This window comes from Protomyctophum parallelum (assembly GCF_964188405.1).
Source record: "Protomyctophum parallelum genome assembly, chromosome: 7".
In the NCBI taxonomy this organism is placed as follows: Eukaryota; Metazoa; Chordata; class Actinopteri; order Myctophiformes; family Myctophidae; genus Protomyctophum; species Protomyctophum parallelum.
The window spans coordinates 50,554,613-50,570,123 of record NC_139705.1 but is presented as its reverse complement, the minus strand read 5'-3'; the positions used below and the strand labels follow the sequence as shown (position 1 = coordinate 50,570,123).

General features: G+C 43.6%; 1 protein-coding gene across 2 annotated transcripts; it reads right to left on the bottom strand.

The window, feature by feature from the left end:
- Positions 1 to 2,511: 2,511 nt before the first annotated feature.
- LOC310861317 (protein phosphatase 1A-like) lies at positions 2,512 to 12,100 on the bottom strand. Of its 2 annotated transcripts, none has more exons than XM_083768729.1 (6): positions 11,964 to 12,100; positions 6,291 to 7,265; positions 5,356 to 5,473; positions 4,056 to 4,158; positions 3,270 to 3,328; positions 2,512 to 2,701 (listed from the first exon to the last, which is right to left on the bottom strand). In XM_083768729.1, the coding sequence occupies exons 2-6, from the start codon at positions 7,245 to 7,247 to the stop codon at positions 2,592 to 2,594; spliced, it is 1,347 nt and encodes a 448-aa protein (XP_083624855.1). In that variant the 5' UTR covers positions 7,248 to 7,265; positions 11,964 to 12,100; the 3' UTR covers positions 2,512 to 2,591. The 2 variants fall into 2 exon arrangements, with proteins under 2 accessions (XP_083624855.1, XP_083624854.1); XM_083768728.1 differs by having other exon boundaries at positions 2,512 to 2,723; positions 3,271 to 3,328.
- Between the last annotated feature and the right edge of the window lie 3,411 nt (positions 12,101 to 15,511).

Genomic DNA, 15,511 nt, shown 5'->3' with positions numbered 1-15,511 from the left:
GAACCTATATGATATGTGCAGGGCCTAACAGTCTGTGTTAGAGGTAGTAGATTTAGTTTATTTTGAGAATTTTGATAAAAAATAAATCAAATGCACCCCTACAGGTTTAATTTTAAGCTCTCAAGACTTAAATTATTATATAGGCAAACATCTGCATTGCTTAATTTACAAGAAGTGTACACAATTAGAGAAATGTACAAGATTATTATTATTTGCCTGTTATCTCTCCTATGGTATACCAACATCAATAGAGCGTGGAACTGTGGCCACATCTTATCCAAGGAGTTTAAGAAAGATAGAAAGATATTCTTTTGTTTTGGTTCTGAGAGGCTATTATGTCATCAAATGGTGGTCGGTGGCTCAAATGGCAAAGAATGAACCTTGATATGAAAACCACTGTCCTAGACCTAGAGTACACTGTATGAACCTTGATATGAAAACCACTGTCGAACTGGTTGGAATAACGTGTTCCTTCCACGCGCTACGTCCAACCAGGGAAACTCCCCCCCCTGTCAGGTGTAAAGGAGCAACTTGGACACTCAGGCATGAAGGAAGCATGAGTTCAAGTCCGTTGCTCTCCCCTTGTCCCCCATATATGGGGACTAGGTTGGTCTCCCCTTGTCCCCCATATATGGGGACTAGGTTGGTGGAGGGTGTGTAGAGCCCAGGATCACATTAGATGATTGACACAGGGGTGAAAAATGGGTTACAAAATCGTGGGATAAAAAAATATATATATAAAAAAAAGAAAACAGTCCTAGACCTAGAGTACACTGTATGAACCTTGATATGAAAACCACTGTACTAGACCTAGAGTACACATTTTTAAAGCTCAGCTTCTACACCCTTGCTTTTAATTGATCTTGTATTATGTGTTATTCATGTCCTCACTGTATTGCATTACTGCTCTTGTTTTTTGGTGTTTATGCCTTGCTTTTCTTTTCTTTTTTTTCTCCATTGCTCTGTAAAGCACTTTGAGCTGCATTTCATGTCATGAAAGGTGCTATACAAATAAAGTTGTATTATTATTATTATTTATTATTAGAGTACACAACTGTATTGTTCCTTGGAAAGTGGAAAGTGATTAAGTGCATTTACTTAAGTACTGTACTAGTACACTTCTGAGGTATTTCTACTTTACTGTAATTCCATTTCAAATGCTTTTACTTCTACTCCACTACATCTCCGGTCCAAATATTGTATTTTCCTCCACTACATCTATTTGAAAACGTCAGTTACTTTTGTAGATTTGTATGATTATTACAAAACGTACCCACTTCAGCCATTTGAAAATAGCCGATCTACAAGCTCACAATGCACCACAGTGCAAGTCTGTGCGACACCTTGTGAGCTTATTTGCCGTTTTAAAATATCTTTAACATTGATTTTATATACATTTGAAAACTTGTGAAATGGAACATTCTGCATAATGGTTTACTTTCTACTTTTGGTACTTTAACCCATTTTGACCTGAGATCAGATTCTAAAAATGTCTTCTAAATCCTGACAGTTTTCTGAAAAAGCTATGTTTCTATGTCAGTCGTTCTTCGATCTTTCAAAAATAGCAGACCTACAAGCGTCTGCTATTTTTCAATAGCTAAAAGCATTACACAATGCTAACACCAAAAGGGGTCCCAGCCCAAAATGGGTTAAGCAAATTTTCATTCCAATACTTTTGCTCAAGTAAATGGTTTTAATTCCGGCCATTTACTTTTCACTTTTACTTTAACCCATTCTGAACCCATTTTGGTGTCAGCATCATGTTATGCTTTAGCCATTTAAAAATAGCAGATCTACAAGCTCATATCGCGCCACCGAGTGGCGCGATACGAGCTTGTAGGTCTGCTATTTTTTGAAAAATCGAAGAACGACTGACATTTCTAGAATCTGATCTCAGGTCAGAATGGGTTCATCAGACCAGTGTGTGTCCGGCGGAAACCTTCGTATGAATCTGATCTCAGGTCAGAATGGGTTAAAACGTGAGTAATTTCTCCACCACATGTTCATGCAGCTTGTGGTTATATGGGTGTAAGCACACTTGGGATTCCATGCGTGCTCGTTGTGGGCGTCTCTTCCGGGTTTTTAGACCGCTGGCGGATGGAAATGAAGCTCCGCCCACACGGCAGAACGCCACGCCGGCCAGATTCCCGGAAAAGCTTTCCGGCACCAGGAACAGTTCATCTGATGTAATATAATGAGGCTAGTCGATGTCATTCCCGCTCCAGCCCCGCTCCCATGCACTTTTCATTCCCGTCCCAATTCCCGGGATTAATACACATTTTAAATCCCATTTTGCGGGAATCCCACGGGACCCGTGCATGGAATCCCGATAAAACGTCATCCTCTATAATGCGGACATGGACGATTATGAATCGATCACAAAATGTCAAAAATGACAGGGAGAAATATCTCTTTGTTTGTTTGTTTTTATTTTCAAATAATGGATAATTATAAAGCAGTTTGTTTATTAGTCACACAGCAATCTGGGAACCCATTGGCCAAAAACAAAGGAAAAACAGAGCGCCCTCTTAACAGTGAGGGGGAAAAGAAATCATGTACTGAAATCGAGATGCATCAGCAATCGATTATCATTAAAGCGTGGGCTTCTCAACCGGATTGGGATCGCCAGGCTTTCCGTTTTCCCGAGGAGGTTCCTTTGATTCCTTTGGCGGTTCCTTTGATTCCTTTGGAGGTTCCTTTGATTCCTTTGGAGGTTCCGTTGCCTAGGAGACACAGAGCAAAGTAGACAGAATGTAAAGCCACCGATTATCCCATTCTGACCTGAGATCAGATTCTATAAATGTCTTCTGCACCCGGTGGCGCGCTATGAGCTTGTAGATCTGCTATTTTTCATGATGCTAACACCAAAAGGGGCTCCCGCCCAAAATGGGTGAAGTGTTCCTTTAACCAAACACAACTAATTGGTTAACAGAATACAAAAGAGTTAAAGATATATTTGCAGTTCTAGTTCTCAGATATTATTCTAATACAGATGACAGCCAGCAGGTTATGATATATACCGACTGCTAGAACTGCTATTGCATAACTGATGATGACGCAAGAGAGGCCTTTGAAGTCATCAAACCAAATATGTCAGCAATGTGGAATTCCTCAACAAACTGCTGTCCATTGTGTTGATGAGCGTTCTATCCTTTGCACACACACACACACACACACACACACACGCACACGCACACACACACGCACACGCACACGCACACACACACACACACACACACACACGTTGAGAGAGAAGAGTCAAGAACTCACCGCTTCCTCTTCTTTGGGTGGTATCAGCTTGTTGTACGCGGCCTCGATCACGCTGTATCTGTGAACACACCGACCACACACACACACACACACACACACTTAGTCACTTCTTGGAGGACATATACAACATGTATATCTGTATGTATGCACATAAAGGTTGGAATCTTTTAGGATTTTTACGATTCCCAAAAGAGAGATTAGACGGTTTGCCTAAACTAGTGAAAACACAAGCTTGCGCTGCGCTGTGCGCTGTGCTGTGCGCTGCGCTGTGCTGTGCGCTGTGCTGTGCGCTGCGCTGTGCGCTGCGCTGCGCTGTGCGCTTCTAGATCAGCTATTTTTGAGTGGTGCTGGTGCAACCACTTCAAGGAACAGCAATGTCCGTGTTCACCTATGTATGTGTTCATGAGCACCAGTATGACTGACCACCAGTAGGGGCGCTGTTGTGCCAGAAACAGAGAGATAGTATTAGTGCTGCACTGTTGCCTGCTAATGAGAGAGAGAGAGAGAGAGAGAGAGAGAGAGAGAGAGAGAGAGAGAGAAGAGGAGGGGGGAGTTGCACCACTCAGTTCACACGGGTGTGAATTTCTTACATGACTGTGTTTGTTTGATTGTTTTAAAAATGCATAAAATGAAAATGAGGTTTTTTTACTCTCCAGTATATCAGTACTGTATATATCAGACGCTGGGATTGGTAGATCAATGTTTGTTTCTGTGTGTCTCATATTGTGTATGTGCTGTATTGTGTTTAGTGGGTTTAGTGGGTTTTCCAACGCTGCATTACTCACTTGCTGTCAATACCGCCCCCTGGCGGCAGGTTGGGGAGGTTGTCTTTGAAGAGGGCGATCGAGACATTATGCAGGTCAGGGGGGTCATCCACACTGAGCAGCTCTGTGCGCGCACACACGCACACACACACGCACACACACACACACACACACACACACACACACACACACACACACACACACACACACACACACACACACACACACACCCCCACACACACACACACACACACACACACACACACACACACACACACCAACACACGTTAAAGTCTATTGGAGATCAACAAAGTCAGGTTCAGGTAATTGTTCTTTCAATTCTCGATACCGATTCCGAAGTCCCATAACTTGTGTATCGTTTGATACAGATCTGACACCAGTACTCATTTTGACCTGAGATCAGATTCTAAAAATGTCTTCTACATCCCGACAGTTTTCTGAAAAAGCTATGTTTCTATGTCAGTGGTTATGAGCGTGTAGATATGACATAGAAACACAGCTTTTTCAGAAAACTGTCAGGATGTAGAAGACATTTTTAGAATCTGATCTCAGGTCAGAATGGGTTAAACAAATGTAGCACAGTGCTTCTCTAAAGTGGGGACCAGTGACCCTCAGGGTTCCTTATTCTTACAGTTCTGTAGCCTAATTCTGAGGGCGTACACAACATGGAACCAAATGAACCCGTGTTTGTACTTTCAGAGTTATGGGGTGCTTATAAAATAAAAATAACAACATTTTACTAATTGTGCACAGGAAGAGTATAAAACAGTAGTGCAACAGCAACTACTACAAAATAACTGATTTACTGCAAATTACATATCAATGATATCATCATCAGAAAGATTACGTGCAATTACGTGGCATCGGATCGGCATAGAGTGGCATACTCGCCGATAGCGATATATACCAGTATTTTAGGCAGTATCTAGACCATACATGTCAAACTCAAGGCCCGGGGGCCAAATCAGGCCCGTGAATGAATTATCTTTGGATGATATTTAATTAGTATTAGAACTGGCCCTCTGGTATAATTGCACGGACCACCATAATACTACTAAAGTCCTGCTTTGTGAGGATCATAGAACAGTGAAACTGAGCTTAATAATAATGAATTTTCAGTTTAAAAAATGCATTTACTTTTTTGCTATTTTTCCTGGGACGTCCTCCTGACCGCGGTGCCCGTGTGTTGAAACACAGTCCGGCCCTGTGACTTCTACCAATTCTCTTTATTTTGGCCCACCGTGTATTTGAGTTTGACATCCCTGATTCTAGACGGATGTATCCTGTTGGCCGGCCTTACCTTTAACCCGGTTCCGTATGTGCTTATCCAGCTCCTTCTCTTTCTTCACGGCCTCCTCGGAGACCTTAGGAGCTCCGGGGAAACACACCAGCACCACGCTTATGTTGTCCTTGCTGCCCTGGAGGACCAGACCCGGAGAGAAACATAATATGCATCATCTTTCATTCATGGTGAAATTGTGAATTGACTTTTACGGGTTGAAGCGAGCGTTTGAATCGCTTACATGGCAAGCTTTGGCAGCATTAGAGCCTCCCCTGGTCGGATGTCGCAATTAGATTTTCCAACTGACTTCGGTTCACTCGACATTCGACCAGGAGAGGCACTAATGCTGCCTCTCTCCGGCTGCAACTCGCTTGCGAAACATTGCTAAATAAGCAATTTAATATAGTCTGGGATATAGTCTCATATCACAATATTGAAATCCAGAAGCCAACCAATATATATATATATATTCTTTTTTTTTTTTTTTTTTTTTTTTTTTGCGGCTTACGCCTTTTATTGATTTTTTTGAAGGGACAGACAGTAGGCTGACAGGAAACGGGAGAGAGATGGGGGGATGACATGCAGTAAAGGCCGTGTCGGGTCCGGGAGTCGAACCCGCGGCACACTGCGACTGGATTACCAGTCCGGTGCCCAGACCGTTACGCTACGGCCTGGGCCTATATATATTCTTAACCCATTCTGGGGGGAACCCCTTTTGGTGTTAGCATTATGTCATGCTTTAGCTATTGAAAAATAGCAGATCTACAAGCTCATAGCGCGCCACTTGGTGGCGAGCTACGAGCTTGTAGGTCTGCTATATTTTTTTAAATCGAACTGACACATAGAAACATAGCTTTTTCAGAAAACTGTCAGGATGTAAAAAAGACATTTTTAGAATCTGATCTCAGGTCAGAATGGGTTAAAACAATATGTGTATTGTATACTCCCTATACCTTGTGCAGGCACGTGTCCAACAGGACGTTGCAGACCTTCTCCAGGTCGCTCCACAGCAGCAGCCTCGAGCGCACGAACTCCACCAGCTCCTCGTTGGACATCACGTCCCAGACGCCGTCGCACGCCAGCACCACGAACTCGTCGCCCTTGGCCGCGCGCCTCCAGTCGCACACCTCGGGCTCGGGGCTCACCGGCTGCTCCGTGGGGCCCTTGCCCTCCACGGCCTTGTACTCGTAGTCGCCCAGGGCCCGGGACACGGCCAGGCCGCCGTTGACCCGCCCCTCGCGGATGTGGCCGCCGGCCTTCTTGATGCGCGCCATCTCCCCCGCGTCCACGGGCTTGTGGTCGGTGGTGGCGAAGGCCACGGCTCCGTCGCGGCACAGCAGCGCCCGCGAGTCGCCGCAGTTGATGAAGTAGAGGTGGTCGGGGCCCAGGAGCAGGCCCACGGCCGTGCAGCCGCTGCGGTCCGGCTGGGGGCCCATCTGGGGGTACTTGGCCAGGATCTCGGGGTCGATGCCGCACTCCTCCTCCTCCGGCTCGGGGCCCGGCGGCGCCTCGGGGCCCTGCAGCAGGAAGGGGCCCTGCAGCGGGTCCAGCCTCTGCCTCATCTCCGGGAGGCTGCGGATGCGCGCGTCGATCTTCAGGAAGCCCGAGCGGATGTCGTCCTTCACGTCCTCCACGGAGCCGCCGTGGCCGCCGCTGCCCTCCTCGGGGGACAGGATGTGCTCCAGCATGTTGGCGGCGCAGTACTTGGCCACCTGGGCGCCGGCGTGGCCGTCGTACACGGCGAAGAAGGACCAGTCGGCGCGCCCCCCGGGGAGTCCCACCGCCGCCGTGTGGGCGTCCTCCATCTGCACCCGCCAGCCCTGCATGGAGCTGAGGCCGTAGCGCAGCCCGTTGCCCTCGCCGTGGGCGCTCTCCTTCTCCTGCAGCGGCTTGGGTAGGAACTGACCCATAGTTTAGACCGTCTACAGCTGCAGGGGGGGGGGGGGGGGGGGGAAGAGAGAGAGAGAGAGAGAGAGAGGGCAAATGAGGCGATTAGGCAAGACAAGAATTCAGACAAACGTACGAGTGATTTTACTCGAGTAAGGAGCCAAAGACGTACATGACCTGTCAATGTGTAATGGAAACCCAGTCTGGCTCATTGAACAGTTTTTATACCTGCCCACAGCTACTACTAGGAAACAGACATGTACCATGAGGGTCCACTTCACCACTTTTCAACCTATCTTCATATATAATAGGTCCTCACTAATAATCATGATAAAATGGTATTTCTTTCTACTCAGTCCGTGTCTCATAGGAGGGCTGTGGGCAGTTTAGAAACAGTCTTCCAGTGACATCATCATTAGGCAGATTATTTTTTAAACAAGATTTTTTTTACAAAAATGTTTAGATTTTCATTATCGTGAGAACGATGGCTTCCATTGTCACATTGCCACTTTTCAGGACTAGAAAGCCTGCAGTTTTTATTAGCTTGTATTCCCCATTTTGAACAAGCCGCACTTGTTCAAAATGCGGCTGCTAGAGTGTTAACTAGACCTAAAATGAGAGAACACATCACCCCAGTTCTATCATCACTGCATTGGCTCCCAGTGGTTTTTAGAATTGATTTTAAAATGATTTTACTTGTTTATAAATCCATAAATGGCCTTGCACCTCCGTACCTCCGTGACTGCCTACCTAGATATGTCCCCAACCGCCCCCTCAGGTCCTCCAATGCTGGCCTACTTGAAGTGCCTAAAAGAATGTGCACAAAAAAAGATAATATGGTGAGGCAGCTTTTTGCTTCTACGGCCCAACAGCCTGGAATAAACTACCATACGAGCTCAGACACGCACCCTCTGTAGACATTTTTAAATCTCAACTCAAGACTCACCTCTTCACTCTTGCTTTTAGTTGAGTTTTAATATGCACGTTCCTACCCTGTCCTGACTGATTTGCTGCATGTGCATGGTGTTTTTATTTGTTTTATGTTATTATATTCTATTTTGTTCTTTGCCATTGTTGTATCATTTTAACTACTTGTGTTTTATTGTATTCTATTTTTGTGTCCTGCCCTGTGAAGCACCTTGAGCTGCATTTATGTATGAAAGGTGCTATACAAATACAGTTTATTATTATTATTATTATTATTATTATTGATGATGTCACTGGAAGACGGTTTCTGAACTGCCCACAGCCCTCCTATGAGACACAGACCGAGGCGCCATTTTATCATGATCATTAGTGAGGACCTATTATATGAAGATAGGTTGAAAAGTGGTGAAGTGGTCCTTTAATTGATTAGGTCAGATAATGTGCTGAAGAAACAGTCACAGCTGAGCAAACAAACAAAAGGAGGTAAACAATCATGTGAGTTCTCACTAGACATGCAGTTTCAAAGTCCTAGGTTACGTCCTATATTATAGGCAGAACACACACAGTTCATGGAGAAGAATTACTAAACATACCTAAAATATACTTCCATAATAAGCGATATTAAATGTTTACTTCTCAAATGTCCTTGACAATGCTTGTGTGAGCCAACAACTCCACTTGGAAAGCCCAGCCTATCGTCATGCTGAGAACGATGTTCTCAATAGGAACGTCCACACAGAATGATGTCCTCAACAGGAATGTCCACACAGAATGATGTCCTCAACAGGAATGTCCACACAGAATGATGTCCTCAACAGGAATGTCCACACATGGCTCTAAAGCCCAGCCCATCGTCATGTTGAGAATGATGTCCTCAACAGGAACGTCCACACAGAATGATGTCCTCAACAGGAACGTCCACACAGAATGATGTCCTCAACAGGAACGTCCACACAGAATGGTGTCCTCAATAGGAATGTCCACACATGGCTCTAAAGCCCAGCCCATCGTCATGTTGAGAATGATGTCCTCAACAGGAACGTCCACACAGAATGAATACCCTCTGATCAATAGCATACCCTCTGATCAATAGCATACTCTCTGATCAATAGCATACCCTCTGATCAAGCTCTAAAACACAAGCCAGCCAGCCAGGGTTTCTGCACTTTTTACACAGTCAACTTAAGCCCTTCTGACCTGAGATCAGATTCATACGAGGTTTCCACTGGACACACATTGGTCTGATTGACCCATTCTGACCTGAGATCAGATTCTAAGAAATGTCAGTCGTTCTTCGATTTTTCAAAAATAGCAGACCTACAAGCTCGTAGCGCGCCACTCGGTGGCGCGCTATGAGCTTGTAGATCTGCTATTTTTCAACAGCTAAAGCATGACATGATGCCGACACCAAAATGGGTGCCCGGTCAGAATGGGTTAATGTCAGTGAATGGCAACGTAAGACGTCATGAGGACAATAAAAATGCATCTTGTTGTAACTAATTTTGTTTCATATAAAGAAACAAAAATGAGTCACAACAAGATGAATTTTTAAGACACAAGAGGAAAAAGCTTCACAAGAAACAGTCAATTGAAACTAGGGCCGGGACTAATTGCGATTAATTACGATTAATTAACTACAGAAAAATTAATGCATTAAAAATATTTACGCATTTTAATCGCACTATGTTTTTCACCGCGGAACGTTGTCACTGGACAGTTTTCAGACGGACCTGCGCACCAAGTATCCGATGGATTACAGCACAGTTGTGTGCAATTATTCAATAAATAATTATTACGCCTATTACTACAAAAACAATGTTTTATTGCTTAAACTTATGTATTCACTATTCATTGATTCACTAGTATACCAAAATCCATTTGAAAAAATTGCTTTCTCACTGTTCTCGGGTCAAATAATGATATGCGATTAAAATGCGATTAATCTAGATTAATTAATCGCAAAGCCTCTGATTAATTAGATTAATTTTTTTAATCGAGTCCCAGCTCTAACTGAAACGGCACCGGATAATCCATAGAGGAAAGAAAGGAGCTGCAGCCTCCTCTGTGACGTATACAAAAGCAAAAAAAAGATGCCCCTCACTTCACACAAGTGTGATTTTTTTAATACCTCTAAAAGTTAAACAAAAAGAAAAAAAAGATAATACCATTAATGTGGAAAATAACAGCTACGGATGGGAGAAGGAAATAAACAACTAAAGCAAAGCACTCTAGACCAAATGTAATGTCCCAACTCCTACAATTCCAGACAGTTTAGGCCTTCAATTTCAGAAATTAAATTCAAGACGGTTTTTTTAAGACTTTTTAAGGATGCGGGATGTAGCCAACATTTGCACATTTGAGGAGTAGCCTTTTTTTTTGTTTTTTGATTGATTGATTGAATATTGTATTAGGCAACATAAATGCAAACAGCACAATGTACAGTCAGGCATCTTTGTCCAAAATTCCACACCTTTAACGCATCATCCCTCGAAGAACAGCACAGCGGCAACCAGGCCCCGTAAAGGAGAGACACGCATACATGTTGTACACATGTCGTACGCACACACACACGACAGCGTTCGCTTGCACCTCACACGTGCAGAAAAGATACCAGACCTTTAAGTAGCTTTACTCTGATACCAGACGGAAACTATATGCACTCTCGACCACTACTACACCTCTCTATGCTGTCAGACGGTATGGTGTCCCACCCGCAAGGTGAAACTACCCCTCCCTCCAACACACACACACACACACACACACACACACACACACACACACACACACACACACACACACACACACACACTTGAATTATTTTATTTGGTCCACACTTTAAAAGGACACAAACAGTATGGGTGCAGTTATGTTACAATCACAAGCCTATGACACGTGTTTGGAATCACGATACAGCATGCAAGAATGTCACTCAGCAGCGTCTCTGATAGCCATATTCGTTCACACGAGTCGTGTGACACGGTAACAAGACTACTCGCCCCGTTTCTGTTTTCCTCCCAGAATTTTCCCCAGTGAGGGGTGGGAGAGGCTGGACAGCAGACGGCTGGACTTTGAATTTCTCTAACTATAAACTTTCATGACAGCAGACAGCCTAAGTACAAATATAATTTATGAAAAGCTACTACAGTGAAGTCTGTTCACAGAAGTTGTTGTAGGATATGTGGGGATTATCTGACGAGGTACCATTTGAGGGGGCAAAACCTTACATATACTAAATAATACTAAATTGTTTATAGGTTCAATATAAGTCAAATAATATAGCCTTTCCACAGGAGTATATTTTTATATTTTTCCAAAAAGAACACAAACAGCCAATAGCATATTACAAAGTTATCCCCCTCACTGGGGAAAATTCCGGGAGGAAAAACGGGCAAGCACCGGGGCGAGTTGTCCAGTATTCGTGTGACACCACGGTGCTCAGGACTAGGCTTAGTCTCATAATGGTGGCATAGACACACACACACACACACACACACACACACACACACACACACACACACACACACACACACACACACACACACACACACACACACACACACACACACACACACACACACACACACACACACACACACACACACACACACACACACACACACACACCTGAGGGAAGTGGAGGTACAGGATTGCATAATGTAGCCTATAGTGTCTCAGTTAAACTACAGTGTGGAATAATAGTAATACACACACCACGTTTGCGCCTTCCGACCATTCCTTGTTCCATGTGAAAGTGGCATTGTGAGCTTGTAGATCTATTTTCTGTTGGAGTGGAGTAAAAGTACAATATTTACCTGTAGATGAGATGTGGTGGAAAGGAAGTCTAGGATCTCTCTGTTGGAACTATAGTTCCCGCTGCTGCTGGGAGCCTGATTCCAGATCAAGCAGGTTGAAGATGGATGGTTGGCTGTATAGTCTGAGTGGAAGAAAAAGTATTGAACATTAGAAACGCTCGAGTAAAGCAATAAAAGGAAAACTAAAAAACTAAAAATTGTAGTTAAACTAGTCTTACGGTACTTTAGTTTACAGCCCTGCTCTCCTCTCACACTGATATACCTGCACCACCTCAGGCCTCCTTATAAACATAGTACTATCACCCCTCCCCTCCCCTCCCCTCCCCTCCCCTCCACCCACCCTCCCCCACCCCACTCTCACATCACCATTCAATCAAATTGATTCACTCATGTTCTGTTTGTTTTAAGCCAGTGGTTTTCAACCAGTGGCCCGGGGACCACCAGTGGTCCTTGAGTGTGTTAAGGCTCATACATAGTCTGGATTTTCGGTGGCGAGGTGACCACCGAACTACAACATGACGTCACTGAGCCACGGTGAAGAGCAAACCACCGCCGCCGCCACCGCTCCAGCCCTTCTCTCTGTTTTGACTCACCACCGCTCAACGTTATTTCAGCTCCGGTGGTCAGCTCACCGCCTTGATATGAAAAGTGTTGAAAGCCAAGTGCTGTTTTAAGCCATTATAAGACCCGAGGTTGATTCTACAAATGTCTTCTGAATCCCAATTGTTTTCGGAAACATCAGTTTCTATATCAGTGGTTCTCAAACTTGTCAAACTTGTCAAACGTGTCAAACATGTCAAGCATATGTATTTGGAAAGCCCACAATCTCAAAATAGTTTGGTTCCAGGGACCTCCAGAAGCAAAGATTTGAAGGATGTATTCAAAGATTTGCACACGTTTTCACAATTATTTTTCAAAAATAGCAGATCTGCAAAGCTTGTACAGTAGTTATGCTAGTTTTGAACAGCCAAAGTATATAAAATAATGGTTAATGTAGGCTGATTAAAATGTAAAGTGACACGGATGCTTTCCCAGTTTTAACCCATTCTGACCTGAGATCAGATTCATACGAGGTTTCGCCGGACACACACTGGGTCTGATGAACCCATTCTGACCTGAGATCAGATTCTAAAAATGTCAGTCGTTCTTCGATTTTTCAAAAAATAGCAGACCTACAAGCTCGTAGTGGCGCGATATGAGCTTGTAGATCTGCTATTTTTAAATAGCTAAAGGCATAACATGATGCTGACACCAAAATGGGTGCCCGGACAGAATGGGTTAATGGCAGTGAGGTGATTGACAGCTCTCCATAGAAGGAATAACACTAGACAACAGATGTATTATATTTCATATACTGTAAAACCAGTGTTGATTTTGTCGAATAATACTATGACAAAAAATGTCCGTCGACTGACTTTTTTCCACTGACGAAAACGGAAACTAAATTAAAACTAAGCTATTGATGACTAAAAGCAAGACTAAACATATTGACAATTCCGTCGACAAATGAAAACTAGACTAAAATGTTTGCAAGGGACTAGTGGAGAAAAGATACAGGTCATTTTTACACTTGGTTGCATGCTGAAAATACCCAATCTACGCTGGACGCGTTGTGAGCTTGTAGATGGGGTATTTTCAGCAAGCGTAAAATCAGACATTATGACGGCATTAAGGCCCGCCAAAATACATTTTTAGTCACTAAAACACTCCAGATGACAAAAATACCTCCTTTATGATGAATTCCCGTTCTGCTCTTTGGCTTTATAGAAGTGTATATTTGTCTCTAAATCTTTTGATGAATTGAACAAGGTGGACCCTATTGTAAACAAGTGTAATGCTTTATTGGGTCGTCCATGCACTCACAGTTAACATTTAACTTTGTATTGAGTTGTGCTTGAATTGTACTGTAATTCTGCAAACTGTTAATACATATTTCAATCAATCAATCAATGACTCAAACTAAATGAAGTCTCATTCCAAAGACTATGACTGAACTAAAATAGGCTAGAAATTTGCTGCCAAAAACAACACTGTGCAAAACAGCGTTTGTGCTTGAAATGTACTGTAATTCTGCAAACTGTTAATAAATATTTCAATCAATCAAAAAAAAAAAAGTATCTATAGCTACCGTATATAACAAATCACACCTGTGTGAACTGAGTGGTGCAACTCCGTGTGGGGGTCAGTGTTGTATTGTAATATATATTATGATAATAATATTGGTATCATCAGGGGTTAAATAATCAGTTTTGAGAGTCTTGGAGTTTCACTTAGCCCAATCTGAGGCTAATTTTATACATTGGCGACTGGAAAATAGCCAATCTACAAGATCACAAGCTTGTATATGGGTCTGCTGCTATGTTTGAAAATGACACGGCATGTTGGGATAAAGTAGACCTTTTAATGGACCATCAGATAACTCTGTCATGGTAATAACGCATCACACGCCCAGACAATACGGGACAGACGGGACAAACTGGATTCTTTTACTTTGAGCTCTGATTTTGTTTACAGGACTTCACAGGAGGTCGACTTAGGGGTAACGTTTATTCAGTGTATTTAAAATAAAATAAATCACACCTGTGTGAACCGAGTAGTGCAGTCTCTCTCTCTCTCTCTCTCTCTCTCTCTCTCTCTCTCTCTCTCTCTCTCTCTCTCTCTCTCTCTCTCTCTCTCTCTCTCTCTCTCTCTCTCTCTCTCTCTCTCTCCTCTCTCTCTCTCTCTCTCTCTCTCTCTCTCTCTCTCTCTCTCCTCTCTCTCTCTCTCTCTCTCTCTCTCTCTCTCTCTCTCTCTCTCTCTCTCTCTCTCTCTCTCTCTCTCTCTCTCTCTCTCTCTCTCTCTCTCTCTCTCCTCTCTCTCTCTCTCTCTCTCTCTCTCTCTCTCTCTCTCTCTCTCTCTCTCTCTCTCTCTCTCTCTCTCTCTCTCTCTCTCTCTCTCTCTCTCTCTCTCTCTCTCTCTCTCTCTCTCTCTCTGTGGGTGAACACATAGGTGAACACGGACATTGCTGTTCCTTGCACCACTCAAAAACACACTTATAAAAGTGGCACCGAAAAGGTGTAGGCTGAAGCCAAGGCTTATACTGCCTTCCCTTTATAAACGTGGCTAGGTTTTTTTTAATAACAAATTCCAGACATTGGTTTAGGACTAGTATTTTTTCTCGTCTGAGCAATTAGCCTCAGGTACTTTTAATTACATCATATTCAAATCGCTCACTCTCAAAGTGTCTGGTAATTTACCTGACACTCAGCTGATGAGTGAGGTAATTCATCAGCCGATACTGGATTTAAATTAACCCATTCATGTTATGACAGTTGCTGCTTGATTGGCCACCTCGCTCAGCGAGGTCATTGTCTTTAACTGAAAAACAAAAGTCACACCCCTCCCCTCCCGCTCTCTCATTAGCAGGCAACAGTGCAGCTCTCTCTCTCTCTCTCTCTCTCTGTTTCTGGCACAACAGCGCTATGAGCTTGTAGATCTGCTATTTTTCCAATAGCAAAGTATAACATAATGCTTAAGACGCCAAAAGGGGTTCCCGCCAGAATGGTCAT

What these genes read in the sequence shown, in the direction of transcription:
- LOC310861317 (XM_083768728.1), bottom strand. Translation starts at nt 7,247, where the DNA reads ATGGGTCAGTTCCTACCCAAGCCGCTGCAGGAGAAGGAGAGCGCCCAC. An exon ending in GGGGGCGGTATTGACAGCAA is followed by an intron (nt 3,329 to 4,055) that starts GTGAGTAATGCA and finishes GTGTGTTCACAG; the next exon opens with ATACAGCGTGATCGAGGCCG. An exon ending in CACCCAAAGAAGAGGAAGCG is followed by an intron (nt 2,724 to 3,270) that starts GTGAGTTCTTGA and finishes TGTGTCTCCTAG; the next exon opens with GCAACGGAACCTCCAAAGGA.